The sequence below is a fragment of the Natator depressus genome, chromosome 7 (assembly GCF_965152275.1).
Source record: "Natator depressus isolate rNatDep1 chromosome 7, rNatDep2.hap1, whole genome shotgun sequence".
Lineage (NCBI taxonomy): Eukaryota > Metazoa > Chordata > Testudines > Cheloniidae > Natator > Natator depressus.
Genome location: NC_134240.1, coordinates 14,233,826 through 14,259,161, shown reverse-complemented (window position 1 = coordinate 14,259,161; position 25,336 = coordinate 14,233,826). Strand labels below are relative to the sequence as shown.

The 25,336-nt window shown below is 41.5% G+C and overlaps 1 protein-coding gene across 7 annotated transcripts in view; it reads right to left on the bottom strand.

Annotated features, from left to right (window-relative positions):
- CNTN4 (contactin 4) overlaps window positions 1-25,336 on the bottom strand; it is a 632,904-nt gene that overhangs the window by 59,803 nt on the left and 547,765 nt on the right. For all 7 annotated transcript variants that reach the window (XM_074957521.1, XM_074957515.1, XM_074957517.1 and 4 more), the window contains one exon: window positions 5,682-5,809. In XM_074957521.1, the coding sequence (XP_074813622.1) occupies window positions 5,682-5,809 (128 nt within the window). The remainder of the gene's footprint in view (window positions 1-5,681; window positions 5,810-25,336) is intronic.

Sequence of the window (25,336 nt, the reverse complement as noted above, 5' to 3'; positions counted from 1 at the left end):
ACCAGAAAGGTTAGAAAAGATGTCTTCTGATGTATGACCTTCACGGTTTTTTAATGAATGACATATGATGAGATCAAAAAGAATAAAAACATATCTTAAGGTCAGAGAACACATCAGCTGACAAATTAGCCCTTTTGTAGACCACAAAATTGAATTAAAATATGGCATTCAGAAATATTTCCCCCCCAACTATTACATATGTGTAGGTCCTATTAATGTTAATAGGATCAAGTTGCTAATGAGCACTGACGATGAAAAAATAATACTTGCTAATCTCTTATAACCTTAACACAATGTGAAGCGATACTTAAACCATGTGACCAATAAACAATGACCAGATGCAATATATACACTTGCACTAAGTAGCAAACAGGCTGTCTCTAATAATAATAAGAAGGAAGAATTAGATAATTCTTAAATTACAAAATTACTACTTTTCAACAGCATCAGCTAAACAAAGTAATATTTTTAAATATTAACCTTTTATGGATGTACAGTCAGGGCCTGATTTGTGGAGGTGCACCTGACTTCAATTGGAAATATGGGTCTTAGCATTTCTGAAAATCAGACCTTGTATCAATTATATTTAAACTAAAGACCCAGGGTATGGGTCTTATCTTACTTATGCTGGTTTTACACCTGTGTAACCCTCTTGACTTCAATAGAGTTAGTTCTGATATACATCACGTAAGATCAGAATCAGTCCCTAAGGGTTTGTCTGGACACCAGCTGGGAGCATGCTTCCCAGCGCAGGCAGACAGACAGACATGTGCTAGCTCTGCTAGCTTATGCTAAAAATAGCAGTATGGCCATGGCGTGTGGCTTGGACTATCCACCAAGTATGTACCCAGAGGGCTGGGCGGGTTTGAACTTGGGTGGCTAGCCCGAACGACAGCACATGCCGCTGCAGCCACACGGCTAGTTTTAGCAAGCTAGCTCGTGTCTGTCTACCCATGCGGAGAAGTATGTGCGCAGCTGCAGTGTAGACATAACTTAAGGGCAAATTCTGCCTCCATTTACATCTATGTAACCCCTCATTAGGGCTGACTAGAGTCAAATTGGTCCTCAAACACAGAGCTCTTAATTATTATTATTATTTAAAACAGTATGTTACAATTCCCACAGAGGTGAGGAAAGTGTGCTTCTATATTTCTAGAGGCAGGAGTGCTGGAACAATTTGTATAGTCGGGGTGCTGAGAGCCATTGAACCAAACTGGAAACCCTGTATATCATGAAAACCCCACTTCAAGCCAGGGAGTGTGGTGGTGCCCCCAGCAGCGCTGGTTCCAGCACCTATGTATATAGGTTCTAATACCACTCTCATTACCGTAGTATCTGGGCACCTTCTACTAGTGCATGGAGCAACGTGACTGACATCTGTCATGGATTGTTCTCTCATCTGCTCCCCGGGGGGTGAAGCACATATAGTGGAGTGTCTTGTTTTGGTAGGGGGGTTGGTTGTTTTTGATAAATATACATATTGCCCTGTTTATTGTTATGGGTCGAATTAAAACCCCACCGAGACGGATAGGTGTGAAACCACCCTTCAATTAACATAACTGTTACCATAAGCCCCTGTGTCAGACAAAAGATGTGTGTGAACCCACCCAAGAGCTTTTGACTGAGTATTGTTTTGGGTGGGGATGTCTGGGGGGAGGGGAAGGGGGAAAAGATATCACACAGAAACTGAGACCAGACAAGAACAGAGACAGAAGAGGCAAGAAAGCCAAGCAGGAGCCTGTAAGCACAGTGTGACCATGGACAAAGCTAAGATCTACTGTTGGCATGATAAACTAACAGGTTTCAGAGTAACAGCCGTGTTAGTCTGTATTCGTAAAAAGAAAAAAGAAAAAAGAAAAGGAGTACTTGTGGCACCTTAGAGACTAACCTCATGCTCAAATAAACTGGTTAGTCTCTAAGGTGCCACAAGTACTCCTTTTCTTTTTTCTTTTTTCTTTTTATGATAAACTAAGAAACTGCTCCTTTTGTTATTGGCTCCTTCTGCATTCAGAGACACAGGACTTTGAACCTTCCTTATAAATAACCAAAACTGCATCAAAGAAAATATCAGACTCCATCGATTTCTACTTGCAACTGAAACATCTTTAAGGCCCTGAACTTTGACCAGCTGCTTTGGTCGAAAAGGGGCAACATTATTTTAGAGAAGGCAAAGGCAAAGAAATGAACCTTGCACTAGGAGCAGAAGTGGTGAGGTTTATGATGGTCCTTTGTTCTTGGGAGAGTTCATTCCACAGTCTTGGACTGGCCCCCAAGAAAATTCTGTGTCCCACTTGACCTGGCTATGCTTTGGGCAAGCGTTGTTCTCACATATAGCCACCACAATGCCTGACAAATGTCTCAAGTCTAGCCCTGCCCCTCTCCTGACCTGAGATTGACGCCAGGGTTAGTTGTGTCAAATTGTATGGTGGTTTTGAGATGTGCACAAATGAGGGTTCACACACACTGGGATTCACACTTATTTGGTGCTACCATCTTTAAGATCTGAGCCCAGGGTCAATTTCACTGCTGATATAAGTGAGTGCAACTTCGTCATAGTTCATGGAAGGGCCATTGCGCCACCCAGTCATATTCCTAGCCTATCTGCTTTCTTGTACTAACATAATGGACTTAAGAACTGTATCCCTGTGTGCCAATAAAAGGTCGGTTGTTATATTCTGTTGTTTATGTTTTCCATGCAATAATAATGTATTTAAATTAGTACATTAATTTACAAAGGATTCACAGTTAGACTTTTCCTTAAGGAAAAGCTATTGGGACCCAAATCTACAAGGGGCTGAGCACCCTCAGCTTCTATTAAAATCAAAAGGAGCAGAGGTCACTCAGGGCTATCTCCTGTGCCTGCTGAAGTGTTAAGCTCCCGCTGACTTCAGTGGTGGGGCACAAAGCCTTCTGCCCCTTACAGGAGGTGCTCAGAACCTTGGGCAAGACTATTCCTGCTGTCCTGTTCTTGGGAACTTCCAGAATTTCAATCACACTTATTTGTTATGCCTCAGCTTGAGGAAAACAGGGATTAATGTTTAACATGACTCTGACAGCCAGAGTCATCTTAAACACAGACCTACTGCTAACCTTAGGGACTTCCTGTTCAAAGAGACTAATATCTGCTGAGGCACATGCTGTACAAGCTGCACAAACTGGAAGTGACTATGTTAAGTCCAATTTATTTCTAAGACATAATATAGTCCCCCTAGAGCCTTCATTTTAAAATAAAAATTGCACAAAGGTACATGAACGAAAGAGAAGAAATATGCATTATGCAGGTGCTGTCCTACTGTGGGGCCTGACTCTTCAATTCCTAAATATGTACCAGCCTCATCAATGGGAGTTCTACCTGGGAAAGGACTGCTGAATTTTGAGATGGTATCGCAGAAGTGACAGAATGTTACACTGAACATCTAGAGGTTCCAAGGGGAAAAAGTGAAGGGTATCAAGCACAAAACACAAAGGGACAGATTTTCAGCTGGTGTTATTCCATGAAGCCCATTGACTTCACTGGAGCTATGTCAATTTACACCAGCTGAAGATCGCCCCAATATACCTAAAAACTTTTCTAATATAAAGAGAAGCATGTAAAATTAAAGATAGAGAGAAGATCTAATAATATAATTGGGAAAGTTCCTATTCTCACACACAGGTGCACACCCAGCATTTTAGGGACGATTTTGCTCCATGAACATGCTGGTGCTGCATCACACACACACACATAGGTCTGCAAAAAGAAAAAGCGTACTTGTGGCACCTTAGAGACTAAGGTGCCACGAGTACTCCTTTTCTTTTTTCGAATACAGACTAACACGGCTGTTACTCTGAAACCTGACACATAGGTTTGTAGCAGGTAAAGCAACATGGGGGATCACTGTGTTTCTTAGGGCCAGCTGTCCTGGGATTCATTGCTTAAACCCACTCTGATTATAAAAAGCACCCGTTTAAACTTGCATTAAAAGCATTTTTAAGAAGTCTCTGTATACTATAGAAATAATTGATAGGGAGAGCCTCTAAACCAATACTGTCCATCAATGCCAATATATGGGAGAATTAAAACTGACAGCATTAGAGCTCTGTGATTGATTACAAAATAATAAATCAATCTCTCCTGATCTGTTATCCAGCATAGCATTTTCCACAAATAAGAGAGAGATGGAGAGTGTTTATCAGTGTAATAATCTATATACCTGTTGCCTATAATAATTCATCAGACATGCAACTTCTCATAACAGTGCATAACTTTAAAACATTTGTCAGTGTCACTGCATTTAACAGATTTGAACTTTAAATCCTTTGATCAAACATTTTATGTTTACTTTTTTTAAAAATTTGTTGAGAGAGAATTTCTGGGCATACACTTGGGATTCGTGGGATGTATAAAGAATATCACCCAGTGGCAAGAATTAATAAATCGTGTTAAATCACACTGATTATATTTTGGAAAATAAAAAGCTGTATTGCACGGGCAAAAGTTGCATATTATTTTGTAAGCCTGCATGTATTAAGAGTTTACCAGGACTTTTAAAAGAATTAGACATCTGCAGTTTCATTAGATTAGATAAACATTTTTAAAGGACATCAACTAGCCATTAACTGCCTAGGGTAAAAAAACTTCCTCCATGGATATTCTGACTTTAATGCAGAGGTGGGCTGGCCCCTGAGCGCCTGGCCCGGGAGGCTTGCCCCCGGCCCCTCCCCTGCTGTTCCCCCTCTGCCTCCACCTCAGTGCGCTGCGCCACGCTCTGGGCAGCTGGGCAGCGCAGTTGCAGAGCCGTGGCCTGACCCGGTGCTCTGGGCGGCACGGCTGTAGTGCCTCCAGCCACCGGTGCTCCAGGCAGCGCGGTAAGGTGGTGGTGGGGGCGGGGTGTGGATAGGGGGCAGGGGAGTTCGGGGTGGTGATCGGGGGTGGGGGTGTGCATAGGGGTCGGGGGGTCAGGGGGTAGGGAGCAGGGGGTGGTGGATGGGGCAGGAGTCCCGGGGGAGCCATCAGGGGGCGAGAAGTGGGGGGGTCGGATAGGAGCCGGGGGCCGGGCCACACCTGGCTGTTTGGGGAGACACAGCCTCCCCTAACTGGCCCTCCATACAATTTGGAAACCTGATGTGGCCTCAGGCCAAAAAGTTTGCCCGCCCCTGCTTTAATGGGTTTCAAGTTAAGCATGTAGTTCAAAAACTTTGCTGGATCAGGGCAATAGTGCATAACTGTTCATAATTAGTCATTAGGGAGGCAACTTCTTCTGAAGGGTCTAGTGCTGGTGACTGTCAGAGACAGGACAGTGGACTTAATGGAACATTCGTCTGATCCAGGCAGCAATTCTTATGTTCCTATATTTCATTCAGTTTAATCTTATATATATCACAAAACATAGTACCAACTTGCAATAAATATTATTCAAGACATCAAACAGATTTTACTGTTAACATATCTTTGGCCTCACTGATACTGAACGGCATTAGGTAAGCTTTGATATTTGAAAATCAGCAATCTCTGTATACTCCACAGAGCCATACAGCAGAAGGGAATGTGTAGCAACTGCTCCCATTGACTCGTGGGAGCTGCTGGGAGTCAGTACCACGCAGGATCGGAGACATTAAGAAGTGTGGAACATGTGTGGCTTCTTCTTTCTCTATCAGAGATGAAGGAGGAGGTATCAGTATTGTGTAATAAGGGCTGTTACCTTTCACCACCAAACTTCCAGTGCTGCTAGCCGTACCAAAGTGGTTTGTTGCTATACATGAATAACTTCCAGCATCTGCCTTAGTGACATTGACAATTCGGAGGCTTCCATCATCCATAATATTGATTCTGGAAAGACAATCAGGCATGAAGGGTTTTTTTTTAAGATAGCATAATATTCTTTTAAGTCTGTATCAATTATTTGCATTTTGAACAGTACACAGTCCATTGCCAGTTACAGAGGGAGTTCAATTGACAGAAATCTCTTAGGGCCCAATTCATAAATACTGCATGCATCATTTACTTGAGTTTTCTGTGTCTTTACCTGAGAGCAACTTTAATTTACACACTAGGAGCACGTGTAGGTTTTATGTGAATCTGCCCTTTGATAGTCAGTGCTCACCGGAACAACTCTTGCAGCATGTGGTGCACATGCTACACCCAAAAGTCTAGAGTCAATTACTTAATACTGCAAAACAGTGTTATTACAAAATTTGACTTGCTTTCTTTGATTTTTCTGTAAGACACTTTGTGGCTTCTAAAATAAGGGTACAAAATTTACCAAAAATCAGGGTGAATTTTCTGCTTATTGAAAACCTACTACCTGGATGTTTTCATTGCACTCTCATTTCATGGCATGTCCGGCAGCACTGGCCTGTACAATCATGGTTTGAGAAGTCCTGTAAACTTTCTCTCCTTTGCAAAAGAATTCCTGCACCATGCAGTGTTATACCTTGCTTGCACAGCACGGGGCATCTGGAGAACTGAATGTTAACAGGTCAGCTTTTCTAAACCTTTTATCATTTTTGTTGCTTTTCTCTGGACTCTCCAATTTGTCCACATCTTTTTTAAAGTGTGGCAACCCAAATTAGACATAATACTCCAGCTGAGGCCTCACGAGTGCTGAGTAGAGTGGGGCAATAACCTCCCATGTCTTACATACGATACTCCAGTTAATACACTCCAGAATGACGTTAGCCTTTTTAGTGACTGCATCACACTTTTGACTCATGTTCAATCTGCAATCCACTATAAGCCCCAGCGCATGTCTTTACTTGTATACTGCCACATATCAATGTACGTGTGACGTGAACTGTATATTGGAACATAGAGATTGCCATACTGGATTGGACCAACGGTCCATCTTGTGCAATATCTTAAATCCAGCAGAGGCCAGCACCAGCTGTTTCAAAGGAAGCACTTGGTGCTATTATCCACTTCAAGTCTTAAGAACAGAGCTAGAAGTGTTTTTCTGAAAGCTGAAGATGCCCTGGGCATGCATTAAAACTTCCAAATAGACATAAAGAAACAAATGCAAAGAACAAAAAATATTCTCCAGCCCCCAAAAGAGAATCCCACCCACTCACTCCAGCCACAGCATACATCCCTCCCCCCACCTAACCCAGCCCGCAGCACCCCTGCTCTACACAAAAGCCCCAAAAAGCTGATAATCTTATATTTTATTTTTGGTTTTCAGAACTCAAAGAAAGGGATGAAAGGAACATTATTAAAAATATCACATTTTTGAAACCAAAAAGGGAAAATGATTGTGTATTTCAATTAATTTTTTTAGAATTAAAAAAAATATGTTGGAAAAAAAAAAAAACCTTGTGTGTCAGTGTTCATTGTTTCACTTTTTCAACAGAAGCCAAAGCTGTACAGACAGGAGAATGAAGCTCTTGAGTCTGCTGGAAAAGGCATCCGGGGGCAACATGAGCTGAGACCGTGGCTGAAAAGAGCCAAGTGTGGCTCAGGGGGCAGAACAGATGGAGCAAATTTATTTAAAAGGTGATTATTCGATTTAAAAAAGGCATGAGGCAAGTTCAAGGGTGAACAAGAGAGTCTGATGGGACTCCTTTAAGTGCAGAATAGGACTGAATTCAGGAGGCAGTGCTGCCTAGTCCATAGGGCACAAACAGTATGTCAGGAAACCTGGGTTTTCCTCCTAGCTTTGCCACTGACCTGCTTTGTTACAGTTGGTAAGTCAATTACCCTCTCAGTATTTGTTTCCCCAGATGTATGCTGGAAAACCCTTTGAGGTCTGTGGATGAAAAGTGCTAGATAAGTGCTATTAAGTACTGGCATAATGCTCCTAAGGGGATGGATCATAGATCTTTATTTCGCATAGAGCTAGTTGGAAGCTATTTATCAGATAATGTATTTCATGAATAATGCATTTTAATTTTATCCAGTGTTCAAATGGCTCTAATTTTGAGTTTTGTCTAATTCTCTCTCTCTGGCTTCCAAATGCTACCCTTTCTCTTTTTGTATGAGCTTCCTTCATGGCATAAATTTAGTTTGCTGATCACTTGAAAAGAATTTTGGATTTCAGCTTCCAAAGAAGTGACCTTTGGATGATGCCAGTGAGTCTAATATCAGCTTTGTGCACACTCGTGGGGAGGGGGATGTTAATGCGGCTTTACTGAATGAGGATCTATGTCACTTCTGTTTCCAATTTTGAGGTTCATGTGGGTAGCTCTCAAAACTGACGGTGTCTCTTAATGATGATATGAAAGTGCCAACAGTCCACTAAGTACCTACATACACCGCTCCACCTGCATTTTAATAGCTGTAAATACACCCTTCTTAATTCTGAAACCATACTCCAGTAAGTAATCCCTTTTACTTTCAAGCTAAGGATTTACATTAAAACAGACAAATACCTATGTAAGACAAATGTATTTTAAATAAATCAGATCCTTAAGCTTACTGTTTAAACTGTGACTCATTGATTAAGTGGGCCTCATGGTCCATTTTGCTGAAAGTACTCTTCTAACCTATACATTTTGCCCCTTAACATGAGGCTCACGTGGTGGAAGTTAACAGGAACAATTATTTCAGCACTTTGAAATTAGTTAGAGAGAGTTCAAAAAGTAGGAATGACTTCCACTGCTTCACAAGTTTTCTTTGTAGATGTAGCCACATTAAAACAAGGGAAAAAGCTCATTGTAGGCCTTTGAAGGCTCTCTAACTGCGTTGAAAGAAAACATGTCTTCATCAACCACTTTCAGCAGTTTGGTTAAAAACGTTCTTTCAAGATGAGAAGTTCAAATTAAATGAAGCTTTGCTCAGCATACTTTTTGTTCTAAAATATACCCACCAACACATTTTCTAATTAGTTGCCAGGAACGATGTTAACTAAAGCAACATTTTCCATAAATGCATGTATTACTTTAGCGGAGAATCAAATGTCAATTGCTGAGTACATTTTTTTTCCAAATTAAATAGTCCTTTAAAACTGCTTCAAACTTGAAAGTAAGAAAAAAACAGTAGTTTTCCCTGGAGAGTGTGTTAACAGTACTACCATCTGCAATTAATTTACAGTTATAGGTGTCTAGCAACATGGTCAGAAAATGTAAAAAGTTTCCACAAAGTTTGCCTTGTTTATTGCAACTCAATGTGCATGGTTTTTTCAGTCTCTGTCAATCATTATTATTTATACAGAGCCATATAAGCACAGTATTATCTAAATATTATTCTGTAATAGACTTCCATTGACTTCAATAGGCTCTGGATTAGGCCCCTAAGAGTTACTCTTATCCTAAAGATCCACAAGGGACAGATTAGGGCTATAGAAATATCTATCCAGACTCAACAGGCAATAATCACTTTGCTGACATCAAGCAAGTATAATGCTACTGAAACCACCAGGCTCATCATAACTTCACCTCTTGGAAAGGCCTGCCAGCCTTATCTTATTCACCATTCTTCATTTCCCTCTCTTCTCCTATTCTTTTCTCCCATCATCTGCAAAGTGCTAAGCAGGTATTTATGAAACGTGTAATTCCCCGCAGCATCTAAAGTCAGCAGAAGCCAGATATTTCAGAAGAATGAATTTAAGAAGAATGCTTCAGCAGCAGCATGGCAACCTGGCAGCAGTGATATTGGACAGCTGAGTGGCAAAAGCTGAAGTTTTATTTGTATAGTGACCATAAGTTATTAGGCAAAGCCAATACATACATTAGGATGTTACTTAGGCTCAGAATAATAATCTTTAAAATTGATCCAAAACCCTTCAAATCAAGGAGATCCTTTCTATTGACTTCAATGGGCTTTTGATCGGGCACATAGCTCTTAAATATGGGTATTACTACATGCTGTAGGATTAGACATCGGACTTTCCCCTTGCATGGCTAGTTATTTATATGTTTGGAGAGGCACAGCCTTCCCCTGCCTATGTTACCCACTGCCCATGACTGCAAAAGACAAAAATTGGTAACTTTGGGCCTGATTCAACCAAAAAGAGGTTGGGCTTGTCAGAGTTGAAGCTGATTTTCTGGGTTTTCTGCAATGAAGAATTTAGCACCCTTTAAAAGTCAGGTCTCGCCCATTGAGAGAAGCATTTCAGTTATTAACTTTTTTCAAATGCTCCATATTTGTGAAAACCTGTATTTCTAACTCCTCTGGTAGAAGACACTCATACTCTCAGTGAAATCAGGCCTATGCAGAGAGTTTTGTGAAGGTAACCGTCACAGGAAGCAGGCTGCAGAGCACTTTCATCCTAACAATGAATAATTCATATCTGAAATACCCATATTTAGTGTCCTCTTAAAAAGGACTGGACACAGTAATTTTTTTAACTAATGGCTTAAGCCACTATTACAGAATACGTTAGCATGGTTTGTAACTTGAACCTGAGAAAAGTTACATGTGAATACTCCCAATGATTTCACAGAGTATTCTCATTAATCTAACGTGTTTTCAGAATTGGACCCTTAGAATCTACTTCAATCCTGCCTTTACCCAATATTTAGGATTGCATGATGCTTACTATCTGTGTAAATAATATAATATTATTTGATTAAAGGATAATGACTATACGCAAATAATTGGTTAGGCAGATTAACCACATTTACTTGCTCTTTCCATGAGTATCAGGGAGATTGAAAGATTCCACTGAGGCTAGTTAAACTGTCCTTGTTCATGCTCATATGATTTTTAATTTTTAAGTCAGTTTGTTGTCCAGGTTGGATTTTCCAGGTTCTGGGTTTGATATACTTCAAGGCCTCCAAATTTTAAACAAGTGACTGACTTGCAACTATTAATCTGATTCTGAGCATCGGGTTCCCTACTAATTCCCATGAATCCTGGTAACATTAGATAAGAACTGAAAATGTATATCTGCTTCTACTCTTGCATAGGCTAGTGAAACTGACCGACCTGTAGGCTGCCTTTTAATCACTGACAATATCATAGAAAAGTCAAAGAAGATAAAAGTATCAAGGTGGAAAAATAAAGAAGAGACAAGTACTTCAGCACCCCTTTATAAAGATAGGTCATCTTAATTGCAACATATTACATTATCTGTAATGTACAGAAGCTGCTGGTCTTGGCTGTCAACTAGAGATTCAGATCCATCGAGAGTAGGAACATATCTGGACTTATGAGATAAATTGAATCTCTATTTCTTAAAATGAGGCTTTGGGTTCTAACCATTGAAGAGTTGACCTTGTTCTTCTTGTAAATCAAAACCAGCTTGGGGAGATGGTAAAAATGCAGATTTTTCTTCCCCTACAGCAGGAGCAAATGACAAAACCTGCACACATCCTGTCACCCTAAGGAAGAGGTCTATCCCAAAACTGAGTCATACACAGTTTTCATGACAGCTCCTCATTGATGCTGTATAGCCCATGTGAGAGCAAATGCCCTTAACTGTCTTTGAAGCAAGAGAAGAAAGTGTCTTAAGGCATTTGTTCATTTGGCTGGCATGGACCTTGGGAAGGAGAACACACAAAGGAGAATTATGAAAGAAGAATGTAAGAAAGAAAAATGTAAATATTGAAAGCAGAATTTTCAGTAGGAGTTATATTTTTCAATGAGTAACAAATTTAGAACCAGATTCTGCCCCACTGAAGTCCATGAGAGTTTTTATCATTGACTTTATGGAAACAGGATCAGGTTATATAAATGGGCAGCCTGCCTCCTGAGCCACACCTCAGGAGGTAGGAGTGGCTCTCTGGCATCATTTGTCTGATGACCCAAAGTTACACAGGAAAAGGACCTCCTAAACTCATCACAAACCTGGAAATCAGTGCTAACCCCTTACCAAACCTCAGAGGAAATCTGACAGATCTTTTGTGTGTCTGAAGATATGCATTTTGACCAAAACATGCCATCGATCTGTTCTTCAGTTTCAAACTCCTATTTCAATCTGGTATTCACTTAGAAATCCCAACCTTGCATTATTTACTGTAAAAACCTGTCCCAAGCTGTATGTTTAATTAAAAAAAAATCTATAAGGGATCCAAACACTAAATCTAACACCTTTGCTGGCCAGGGATTGACAGCATCATCCCTACCTTGCAACGATTAGGGAGAAGGATGCCCTTGTACATGTGCATGTAGGTGCTCTGCTGGCATGCAAAATGCTAACACAGTTCACTTTGATTTATTTACTAACCTGCAAAGTACATGGAACAATATTTGAAAAATTAGATTTTACCCAGAGTGATGATATTGCAGGTATTTATGCTTATACGACTCTCAACATTCCTCTTTTTACTGCTCTGTGAGATGAACGGGGGTGGGATGGGGGCAGTGCATATGGTGGGCCAAGTGTGCAACATTAACACTTTTACCTTCTATAAAGAAGTGATATGGACACAGGCTACAGGACTTCTGGGCTATCATTATTGACTTGTAGGATGGTTTCTTTAGAGCAAACTACTCACAATTATATGGTGGCTTTTGTCCACATTGGGCATATTAGTTCTTCTGCAATTAAATCAGTTATGTTGCTGCTTATGTGATAATATTAGTATTGCAATTTATGAATTACAAGCAGATCTTTACTTGCTTTGGCTGTTGATTAAACACATAAATCAGAAATATTTCCTGCTTAGCCAAGTGAATGTTTTAAATTTTAGTTCCCCAAGAAACAATTTTTAGAATGTCTGATCTTTTTTCTATTACAGGGAGAAAAGATGTCTTCGAGCAAGAATTTAAATGAATGTCAGTTGGAAGAAACACACACAGAGTGCAATTTCAGATAAAACTACCATTGATCCCTTCATGTACAGCCTTTGTGGCAGTGGTTGACATGGCTATTGAAAAGAGACTGTGGTGACAGAATTCTTCTAAAAGGTAATCTGTCTTCTCTGGGAAGATTTAGGTTAAATGCACCTGTGTTTCAGCCTGTATGATAAATGGCTCACTGGCCATCCTCTGAACCTTATGGGAAAAAAAAAGAAGGGCTGATCAGACAGACCAGACTGTATTCCTAGCAATTTATCTGTTCAGTCTCTAGCCATAATTCTACAGACAGAATCAGGCCCTAAAGCATTTTAAGAGCTTATTTAACCTAACTCATGACCCAATTCTGCCATGAATTCAATGGAAGGGTGAGGGTGTTGAGCACCTCTTTGGAGGTGCTCAGCATCTGGTATGATTCTGGTGCATTTTATTATTTACCATATTATCTCTCTTAATTTATTTCTATCTAATAGCCTTGTCAAAGTTTGTTACCCTTTTCTATTTCTTGCCATTGAACTGAGCAGAAGGTTGAGATTATTAAAGTGATCCCATAACACAAGTATTAGCCATTAATCTATTTCAGTAAAATAAGCAGAGATTGCAAAATGCTTACAGGGCAGATTGTGAATCCCTTACTCGCAGTGATGAGTAATGACTCACAAATGTGTTGCTACTGAACTCTGTGAGACTGTGAGTGACTGCTCAACATATTGTGAAAGGGGTTGGTTCAGAATATGACACACATACTGTAAATGCTTTGGTACAGGGACCTTGTCTTCATACTTGAGTGTAAAGTTCCTAGTACCCTGCATTCTATATAAATAAATAAACAACAATGATCAAATATTGCATTTATGCCCATTCTTTACCATGGTTGTGAAATTAATCACTAACAAAGCGAAGGCAGAAGGCAAAATTCTGCACCCTTAATTGTACAAAGCTGGTAGCAGAGTTTTGCCCTAATGGCCCAATCTAGATACCATTTACCTCAGTTCCATTTACTTTTATGGAAAGTGGATCACACGCTAAATCAATGGAAGTTTAAAGTGCTCACCATCTCACAAGCAGTGATGACCATCTCCCAGATCAGACCCTAACAAGTGGCAGATAAGACATTGATACAAAACTGTATATGCAGAACAGGGGTCAAAAATTATTACCACAGTATAGTTCTCCACCCGAAACAAACAAACAAATCCCCCAAGCAAGGTTTTTACCCCATAAAGGGACAAATGCCAGAGACTTCATGAATTCCACTAGAAACTTCACTATTGCTACTGATTTTACATGGAAGATGGCTCAGACACTGATGGCAGTATAAAAGCCTAAGATTGGGAATGCATGGGAAGAAAATAGTCTTATAGACTGGTCTGATCAAATCATTCTGACAGGATGATTGGATACCATATGACATTTCTGCCCATTTTAAAATCTGTGGTATGCGGAAAATCCATGCTACTACGGTTGTGGGAGTCACTGAGCACCACTTGAATATCATATTAATTATTAACTGAGAAATAGAAATGAGGGACCTGAACAATATTCACAGTTATGTAATCCAGTCATTACATTAGATAGGACCACAGGGAAGACAGCCAGTTGTTGTTAGCACTGCGTTAGAATGTATTTCAATTTCATTATCAAACTAAACTCAGAATTGAATGAAAAACTAGGCAATAGATGGCTAAGTCCTGCATTGTGCACACGCAATTGCCTCTCAGAAACCTGTCTTAAAGACTTGTTAGTTTTGCTTTAGTTAAGCAGATAGTTACCTCAGCACACACTTCCCTATATATAGTGTGGGAAATAGTCAGGGATTACTGCAAATACTAAGGTAATGTTATTTAGTGACTGATCGAAAGCCATTTAAATCACTGGGAATTTTTCCATTGATTTCAATGGGCACTGGATGTTGCACTTACTTGTCTATGACAATTGACAGGTCTTTTAATAGTGACCACTGTAACTAAATCTCAGAGTTTACATTTGCTAAAAAAAAAAAACTCCTCAGGTAAAATGCTGACCTTATCAAGGTCAACAGAAAAACGGCCATTGACTTCAGCGGGGTCAGGATTTCACTTCTCATTTGAGTCTGATAGATGCAAAGAGAGTATGTGCTTTTCCCTTAGGGAATTACATGTATAGTTGTTCACAGTGAAATGGATAGCTGCTATTTTGTAAACAGAAGACAAACCAACCATCATGTGAAAAATCCCATGTTTAATTGGTCACCTCTTATCATCTCCTTCCCAGGTGACAGTTATTTTTTGTACCGTAGAACCTCAGAACCTGATGGGCAACCAATCTGGAAAGAACTGTGAAATCACCCAAGTAATTGGCTATAATGACTAATTAAATCTGTTGACCGGACATTTTGCTAAAGAGTTGCATTTTCTGGAAAATTTAAATATTCCAGAATGACAAAGGCCCTTCCATAATTCTAAGGAGATGATGATAACAAAGAGCTTTTTGTATTCCCAATAACCGAAATACATATGAAATCAGTGAGCGTACCCTGTGAAATCACTGGGAATATTCACATGTAACTTTTCTCAGGTTCAAGTTACAAACCATGCTAAAGTATTCTATAATAGTGACTTAAACCATTAGTTATTCTCATTATAAAAAAAAGGAAGAGGACAGATTCTTAGCAGGTGTAAATTGATGCAGTTGTCTGTGATACTATGCTGATTTATGTCATCTGAGGATCTGCTGCAGATCCTCCTTCTCAGTAAAAAGGTTTTCTTTTCCTTTTAGAATAATATTTGCAATTCTTCTCAACAATAACCTGGAAAAATTATAGCTTATATCTTCCTCAGTCTTAACTAGACTGTCTCTACTGACAATCGTATAATTAAAGTGGAAATAAGTTCCTAAATCACAATTCACTTCATTGAAGGAAGTCCATTTTGTGTTCTGCAGGAGATACGTATCAGGAATTAGCGATGAACTGGTTATATTAAAAAAGTCTGATTGCCGGTTTTTTCAGTGCAACCCTATGTGATTGTTAATTAGAAAGACCTCCTGGAAGTTTCATTTTATTTTAACTCTGGTTTCCGTCTGTGGTCTCAGAGCACTCCCGAAGCCAGCTACATTGAATCATGCAGGGTTCAGTTTACCTCAGAGTTTTCTAACCAATTTACCACCTACATAACTGAATCAATGTTCCAGGTGATTGTACTTCATAAGTACAAATTGTACAAGACACTCTTCCTCAATATGTTGCCAAATGCAGCTTCCCCCATGAAGCATGACATTTCTCATGTTTTGCTGCGAAAGCTAATATTAGTCAAAATAAAATTTCAAATTTAGATTCCCCTCCCCAATGAAAATGCCTTTGGTTCAGAGTGAAAGACACCCCTCACTGTCACTCAGATGCATTAGGGAATTGGTTTAATTTTACCAAATACTTAAAAAAAAGTCCTTTGCCTCATAGAAGTTTTTCCATTGGGAGGGAGGCATTTTCCCCACAGATGCTCAGCCACCAGGCCAGAAGCCACAGATTCCCAGAGAACTGCACAAGTCTCAGAGGATCCACTAGAGAAGGGGTGGGCAAAATTTTTTGGCCAAGGGCCACATCTGGTTGGGGAAATTGTATGCAGGGCTGGGGCAGAGGGTTGGGGTGCGGGAGGGAGTGCGGGGTGTGGGAAGGGGTGCGGTGTGCAGGAACAGGCTCAGGGCAAGGGATTGGGGCAGAGGAGGGGTGTGGGGTGTATGGGGGGCTCAGGGAAGGGGGTTGGGGTGCAGGACGGGTGCAGGGTGTGACAGGGGGCTCAGGGCAGGGAGTTGGGGTGCATGATGAGACAGGGGGCTCAGGGCAGGGAGCTGGGGTGCGAGGTGCAGGCAGGGGGCTTAGGGCAGGGAGTTGGGGGGCAGGGGTGCAGGGGTGCAGGAGGGGTTCGGGCTCCGGCCTGGCGCCGCTTACCTAAAGCAGTTCCGGGGTGGCAGCAGTGTGCACCGGGACCAGGGCAGGCTTCCTGCCTGCCTGCCCTGGCCCCATGCAGCACGGCTCCTGGAAGTGGCCGGCACCACATCCCTGCGCGGCCCCTGGGGAACAGGGGGCACAGGGCTCTACGCGCTGCCCTTGCCACGCCTCCAGGTACCTCCCCCAAAGCTCCCATTGGCCACAGTTCCCTGTTCCCGGCCAATGGGAGCTGCGGGGGGTGGGGAGCAGTGCCTGGAGGCAAGGGCAATGCATGGAGTCCTCTGCCCCCCGCCCCCAGACCCCAGGGACGTTCTGAGGCGTGGTTCTGAGGCGTGGTGCCCGCGGCACCACGGGGGACAATCCCACAGGCCAGATCCAAAGCCCTGAGGGGCCGGATCTGGCCCGCGGGCCGTAGTTTGCCCACCCCTGCACTAGAGGTACAAGCTGCACAATTCACACACACCCCGGAGACTCAGCCACCCATTGGAGGCCCTACAATGACACTACAATGGTGACACTACACCATCTCTGGTGATTCAAATAATTAAAAAAATAAATTTGGGGAGACCAATTCATGAAAATAAGTGTTTGGGTAGCCAATGTGCATGCAAAGCCATGGAAAACTAATTTTTCATAGCTTCCACTGTTCATAATATAAGCATGTTTGGTGTTAAATGGGGCCCTTTGTGTTGAATTGGGAGGATTATCTAAGGTTGGAAGGGACTAATGCTGCAAGATGCTGAGTTCACCCATTTCCCGTTGAACCCAGTGGGACATGAGGGCATGACAAACACATAGGAATTCTCAGTCCCTACTGAAATCGAGCTCTTATGGCAAAATTCTCCAGCTCCTCATTTTATTTTTATAGTAGAAAGGGTTAAAAACAGCTACATGTCCCCAGACTGGCCCTGAGGTGTCACTGTGGCTCTTTGGGGATAGGGAGTGGCACACAGCCTGCATTGGGATGGGGGATGTAAGCATGGACCAAGGTATGACTGTTTGTGGCACTAACTGTATCATCAATACCACTCCCCATTTTCCCTTCACTGGCCTGTTGAGTTTGTCTGTTCTTAAAACTGGGTTCTTGTGTGGGAGCCATCCATTTAAAAGTATACCTTCTGGTTATGTTTCTGACACTAGAGTTTAATATACAACAGCAATGGTTTACATTTAAATCGGCAAAATTTACCCACATGTGGAGGGCCAGTGCAGAGTCATTGGCACAGCTAAGGCTCGGTGCTGGGGGCTGTGAGCAGAGAAGCTGCACAGGATTGCTTCACACTCTTCCTATTCACTAGAAAAGATCTCTGTGCTGGCCTCACACAGACTGGTGAGAGGTGGGCAGCAGGTGGGAGGAAAGGGGCTTGGAAACTAGCCAGCGGAAGGTCTACAAGATCCACATTTATGTAGCTATAATCACCACAAAACACATTTTCAATGGGGAGGAAGAGCTACAGTTACTACTCTAGCTTTTAGCAGGAGCAGCAGACAGGCCATGGTTTGGGGAGAAGAGTTCACACATATCACATTGTTACTATATAAGCCCAATAAACTCAGGATTTATGCAGGTGAAGTGAATTCCACACAAGTATCTCAAGGTGCTTTACAAAAACTAATTCATTCAGCCTATCCAAAGTCCAGTTGAGGTACTTTAGGAAGCCCATTTTTACACAAAAGTAATTGTAACCCGAGTCACGGTGGTTAAGTGACTTTCCCAAGGTGACTCAGACTCAGTGGAAGCACTAAAGAGACCCCAAGAATTGCGACTTCCAGCCTCCTGCTCTAACAGCTCTACCAATTGGAATGACAAGCTCTAGTCCTCTCTGTGGAAAAATATGTACATTCATACAGATTTTCTATGTGAATCAGCTGCTGACACAACCCATTTTTGGAACCATTCATGAGATTAGAAAAGAAGCAGTAAATGCATTCTCAGCTTATTGTTCCAGCTGATACCATCTGAACAGAAGCCCAAAGGCATAGTCTTTCAAATACAAGCCATTCTTTTTGTTAGTTTCAATGAAAAATGTCCACGGTACAAAGACAGATTACCCACTTCACTTATAATTGACATTAACATGGATTTTAAAGTTCCAAAGACACATTTTAAACTACATAAACATAATATTTAATTACTCATCAAAAATACTATGATAACATGCTAGAATATCTGAGAAAAGTACTTTAGAAATCCTTTCCCCCCTCCCCAGACATATAGTTATTTCCTCAGATTTTAAACTCATTACATGAATTTCTTAAAGCTGAGCCTTGAATGTAGAATCAGTATCTTGTTTTTTTTAATTATGAAAACATTGTAGAAAAGAAACACTTGACAATAAATAATGTTTTCCTTTAAAATGCATAGAAGTTACTGAAATCAGTTTCTTTGGATTAGGGGAATACTGTGTGTATGTGAATGAATGAATGAATCTACACTTGCATTTAGGAATCTAATTTTAGCATTTTTGAAAATTTTGGGGTGTATGTGTGTGCGGGTGTGGGGGTGTTAAGCCCTCCCCTAAGAAAAGTTCTCTGCTACTTGGAGACAGATTATACCCGTCTCCTGCGTAGTTTCACTGCAGGGGATAACTCTTATCTTTCGCTATAGTGCACTCACAGGGTGAGAGGAATAATTTAGCCTTATGTACAGTACACTGGGATAATTTTAATAGTCACTGAAATGTAGCCATTGCCAGTGTGGAAAGCAACAGCTGTTTAACAGCCCAGAGAAAATGACACTATTTCTTAGGAAGGTGTAAGCACATAGTGCCTCTGACTGCATCCAGGAGGCATGCTGCCTGTCAGAGGCAATACTGTCTGTAGGCCCCAGTTCCTCTCTCTGCCCTCCACCCCCTTGTGACCCACCAAACACCACCTGAGAAATGTCACAATTGAGCCCAATGTTAAGAAGTCTGTTGACAGCTTTGGGTTCTTTAGGTGAAACTGCCGCTAGAAGGTTAGTCATTACTTTGACTAGGCAGACTTAACTCGCATCCAACTTGTGTGTGTGTGTGTGTAATGATGATGAGGAGGAGGACAGAACACTCAACACTTGCATGATGAGCAAATATTTTAGTACAGTGGTCACCAACCCGTCGATCACATTCTCCGGGCTGCTAAAAGTCTGGTAATGCAGCAAGGCTCTGGCAGGCTGCCTGCCCTGGCCCCGTGCCGCTCCTGGAAGCAGCTGGCTGCTGGTACATCTCTGCGACTGCTGGGGGAGGAGGTGGTGCCACGCACTGCCACTGCCTCCAGAACAGGCCAATGGGAGCTGTGGGGGCAGCGCTTGTGGGCATGGGCAGCGCAGGGAGACCCGTTGCCCGCCTCCCACCAGGGGCTGCGGAGATGTGCCAGCAGCCAGCCGTTTCCGGGAGTGGAGCCTGCCTGAGACCTGCTGCGCTGCCGGCCGGGAGCCGCCTGTGGTCAGTGCCTCCCAGCCCAGAGCCTGCACCCATACCCCCTCCTATACCCCAACCCCCTGCCCCAGCCTGCAGCCCCCTCCTGCACCCAAACTCCCTCCCAGAGCTTGCACTCCTCACTCCTGCACCCCAACCCCCCGCCCCAGGCTCAGCCAATGCACATCCCACAGTTGAGAATGTTACACTGATTTGTGACAATCCCTGAAGGATTTTGGATCTATAAACCACAAATGACACTAATAAAAAGTAAAATTCATAAAATGTCCAGTGGATTCTATGAGATTAGGTGCAATGTGACCATATGACCTCTGCACCCGAACTCCCTCCCAGAGCTTGCACCCCTCATGCCTACACCCCAACCCCCTGCCCCAGGCTTAGCCTGGAGCCCCCTTCCACACTCCGAACCTCTTGGACCCACCCCCCAGCCCAGAGCCTGCACCCCCTCCTGCACCCCAACCCCTTGCCCCAGCCCGGTGAAAGTGAGTGAGGGTAGGGGAAAGTGAGTGACAGAGGGTCGGGGGAATGGAGTGAGTGGGGCGGGGCCATGGGGAAGGGGTGGGGTAGATCCTGGGTTGATCTTAAGTTCAAAAAGTGATCTTGTGCGTAAAAAGGTTGGAGGCCACTGTTTTAGTACTTTTTCCTCTCATTTCGTGAGAATAATATACATGAAACGCTCAATACTAAAACATCTCTGACAATACAGAGCACTGCATAGGTCAAGTGGCTATGGAGCCTGTCAGCTCCAGGTCACTGGTTGAAATATGGCTTAGGCTGGTATTAACAAATTCATTATTGTCTGAATGTGCTAGGTGACCTCTGTAAAATGAACTGAGGAGTGCCATTCCTAGACAATAAGTGATCGTACTAAGGACAAGATCATGGGAATAAGAGTAGAAGATGCCTGCTTACTCCAGTAGGTGGGATATCCAAAGGAAAGCACCTCCTTGCGGCTGCCACTCTTCCTCTCACACAGAAGGCACAGGCAGGAGTGGGAAGTGTGCAAATCTTGATTCAGCTGGCATAGGACTGGGGTAGATTACTTCCTCCATGGAGCAAGGTGGAGCCAAAGACTGAACTTCGACTCAGACTTGTTTGTATGGAACCACACACTGCCCTTTACTCAGGGTAAATTGTATAATTACAATCTGTCCCTAAATAAGCATTAGTTGGAAACCAGAGAGTCCATCAACGGCTATTAGCCAAGATGGTTAAGGATGGAACTCCTGCTCTGGGTGTCCCTAAAATTCAACTGCCCACCTCCAACTGGACGACAGAGGATGGATCACTCGATAACTGCCCTATTCTAGTAATTCCTTCTGAAGCATCTGGCACTGGCCACTGTCAGAAGACAGGATACTGGGCTAGATGGACCACTGGTCTGCTCCGGTATGACTGTTCTTATGTTCTCACTAGACTTTAGAGGCCTGGACATTGAACTTTTCCATGACACTTACAGATGGACCTTCCAGTTGAGCAGTCGAGCATTTGATGGCAAAGGTTGCACTGCTATTCCTAGTGTTATAACTCTTCTGGGGATAAAGTGAGGACCTCATTCTCCAGGGCTATCAATCCAGCCCCTTTTAAAAACACTACATTCTCCAATTAAAAAGAAAGGTAAGTTTTGAACACACAATTTCAGGGCATTTAAGCATTAATAAAATAAAATAATAATAATAATAAAAAAAGCAGAAAGCACCTTTGCTTCCAAAGAGCAGTTTTCTAATTTTTATTTTTCTTTCTTTTTTATTTTTGGTAGGGCAAGTATCCATTTTTTGCACTATTTAATAGACATGTTTCTAAAGTCCAGTGTTGATGACAATGACTTGACACAAAATGACTGTTCGATATAATGAACAAGAAAGAGGCAAGCAGGTCTTTATGGATACATGTGGCGTTTGTAAAACTGCAGAGATGTTGATTAACAATATATTCAAATTATTTTTAGAATGTCTTTTCTTTTACTTAAAAAATTTCAAAAGGAAATTGTATTGCTCTAGTAACATATGTACACAACTCCCATTAGCTTTCGTTGAACTTGTATGTGTTCATAAAAGCTAAGTATATTTATTATATTTTCTTACTTTCCAACTAACTGTAGCAAGTTTGGCATAAAAATTATTGAAAACTACATATGGATCAGAATTTCAAAGAATGGAAAAATGACCACAAAAGGATACACACAAAATGCTACATCAAAAAAGTGCATATAAGGTTCAAATATCCATATCCATAAAGTTATGAAATTTGAGGAAATAATTAATTGTATAGTTTGTGGGATGGTTAAGTTATAATGAAAACAAACCACTGTCCTATGCAAAGAACATTTTGGGCTTGTCAACATGGGGACACTCAGAAAAATTAATCCAAATTAGCTAAAGGTGGATATTTAAAGTGGATTTGTTAAAACGCATTAAATTCCTGTGTGGACACACTCATTCATAATTATAATGGCCTTAATTTAGCTTAGTTTAATTCACTTTAAACCTCTGGAAGTGATTTAAACTCAACTAAATTAAGGCCACTTTAATTCTGGGTGGTTGTCTACTCTAAGAATTTATGTCAACTTAGCTTCATCTCTTAGGGGTGTGACAACCCCGAGAGACATAGCTATGCCAACTTAATCTCTGGTGTAGACAGTGCTAGGTCAATGGAAAAATTTTTCTGTTGACCTAGCGCTGTCTACACCAGGAGTTAGATTAGCTAAACAATGTCATTCAGGGGGGTGAATTTTTCACCCCCTGAGCGACGAAGGTATGCTGAGGTAAATTCCCAGTGTAGTCCAGCCCTGGGTTAGTTAGGCTTAACTTTCCTGAGCGTTCCCCTGTAGATAAGCTCTTATTATGAGGGTATGAAGTAAGCCTACTTCAGTCCGATTGATTTTGATAGCATGTTCTGAAATTCTACCATGGGGATGGAGAACTGAATTCAAGGGTCAATGAAAAAACCTGATAAATATCATTGCAATTTCTTTGCAATATCCTTTTTGATGATCAGACTTCTGACATTGTGACAATTTAATATGGGGAGGTCTAGACCTCAGTCCCCTCATAGAAATTGATCGTGTTCATAATTCTCTATGGAATTTGTGGATGATTACGATAAACCATTTCCTCGTGCTAGGTGAGATGAGGTGACAGATCGAGCTCATTTTTGTGACCACTGCAACTATTTTACAAAGGGAGGAGGGAGGAGAGAATGGCACTAAATGAAGAGTTCAGATAATGTTAAAGTAATTCTAGGAAGAGGCTTCACTGGGAAATTAGCTTTATTAAGAGTAGAAGGAGACCTTCATTGTAGCAAGTGCTACGGCAAGCTTAAATAACAGATAGGAGGGAGCCACACCCTGTTTCACAGGAAGCTTAAAACCCTACCTATGGCGAAACACAAATCTTGACAACTTTTAATGCAGTGAATTTTTATCTGCTTTTCAAATTCTAGCCTTTGTGGAGATGCCCTTCACAGGAGAAAAGTGAAATTGGTATTGTAATAATTTAAGGTTCCAGTGGACGCAGCACCAAATGGTGTTGGTTTTATAGTGGACTATAGAACACACTCATAATTTCAAAACGGGATTCCATGTTTCTATGATCCTACAAGTGCAAATCATTAGGTGCTTGATACCGTGAGCTCCTCTGGAGAGGCGCTAAGCGCCTTCAATTCTCATTGCCTTGGGCCCCAAATTAGCAAGGTATTGAAGCAAAAACACGTTTAAAGTTAGGCATGTTCTTAGTAACTTGTTGAACTGGGGCATTAATCAAGAGTGAAGGATGCTGAACAACCCCTTAGGAAGTGCTCAAGATATCACTAAATCAAATCCTAGAACAAAATGGTTACTTTTTTTTTGAATACTTGCAACACAGAAGACTAAAGCAAAGAGAAACGTGTCTCACCCACAAGCGGTCAATGGAAGTGTAAGAGAGAGATAAGATGTACCCAACACCTCATTTTCTGCCTCATTCTCTGCATACCATCCAACCTGTCCACTGAGGGCTCAATGTAATGAAGATCTATACTGTGATAATTGAAAACAATTGCATAAATAAAGCACTGATTTGTAGCCTCTCTGTCCTAAACTCAGAGTAATAATCATGTGCTGCTTCGGGTGAGTGAAATGGATTGAATCCGAGGATTAAAACTGAATCTTTAAAACCAATAAAACATACATTTTTCTGTAAGTGGGGGTGGATTCTTAGAGCCAAATTCTTAGCTGACGTAACCAGCATAGCTCCACTGACTTCAATGGAGCTATGCTGATTTACACCAGCAGAGAGTCTGGCCTTTAGACTCCAACCTCTTTAAAGTAATTCCATAAACCAGTGATCTTCAATCAGCTTGCGAAGCAAAACCTGACTCCATGTTAGGAAATCTTGGAACTCATTCAATTCACTAATAAAGTGAGCTCAGACTCTTGTAGAGCTGGGTGAAATTTTTCATGCAAAAAAACTTTATTTTGCTGAAAAATGCAGATACAGGTCCACTGAAACAATCTGCAAGTTCAGGTTGGTTTGGGTGAATTGTTTTGGTAAAAAAAAATAAGAAATTTGGAAATGTCAGAACAGTTTGTTTCCACATTTCTGAAACATTTTGTTTTGGCTTTCCCCCTAATTTATTTCATAAGCATTTTAAATGTTTTTAAAACCCCAAAATCAACACAGTTTTTTAGACATTGTGGTTCATCAAAATTTTGAAACATTTTCATTTTGGGTTGATCCAAAACATTTTCCCCCAGACCTATGCTGGAGCCAAATATTCAGTTATTGATAGCCTCTTGATAGCCTTTACAATGGTTCAACTGTCACAAGTATGATAAGGCAAAGTGGAATGAGAGGTTTGAATACTGCCCTTAGGTTAAATGCACAAAGTTCCATTTGACTCCGTTCAATTGCATGGCTGTAACTGATGGCAGAATTTGGCCCATGGAATCTGCCCCTAGGAATGGGCAGCTACAGTGTCACAAATGTCTCGTGTGGAACTGCAGGACCTACTCTTGGACAAGTTCTGATTCCTCAGAACTCTGAGCAGTCTTGGCAACTGCCAAGGCCAGGAATCTCATGGATCAGCCTGTGTGGTTCACTTCTGGCTGCTCATCAGAGCAGTGGTTCAGAGTCACCTCCAAATGCCAACTGAGCTAAACCAGTACAAAAGGCAGCCAAGGTGTTTTACCAAAGAAACTCCACAAAGCCACAAATTACATTGAAAGTGTTGAACACATATCCATGAGCTTGTGTGACATTACACTTTGATCCTTCCCTGAACAAAATACAGAGAAGCACAGGTTCTGCTGAGAAATAATCAATTAAAATGATTCCTTTTAAGAACAGGATACCCAGTAATTTTGGA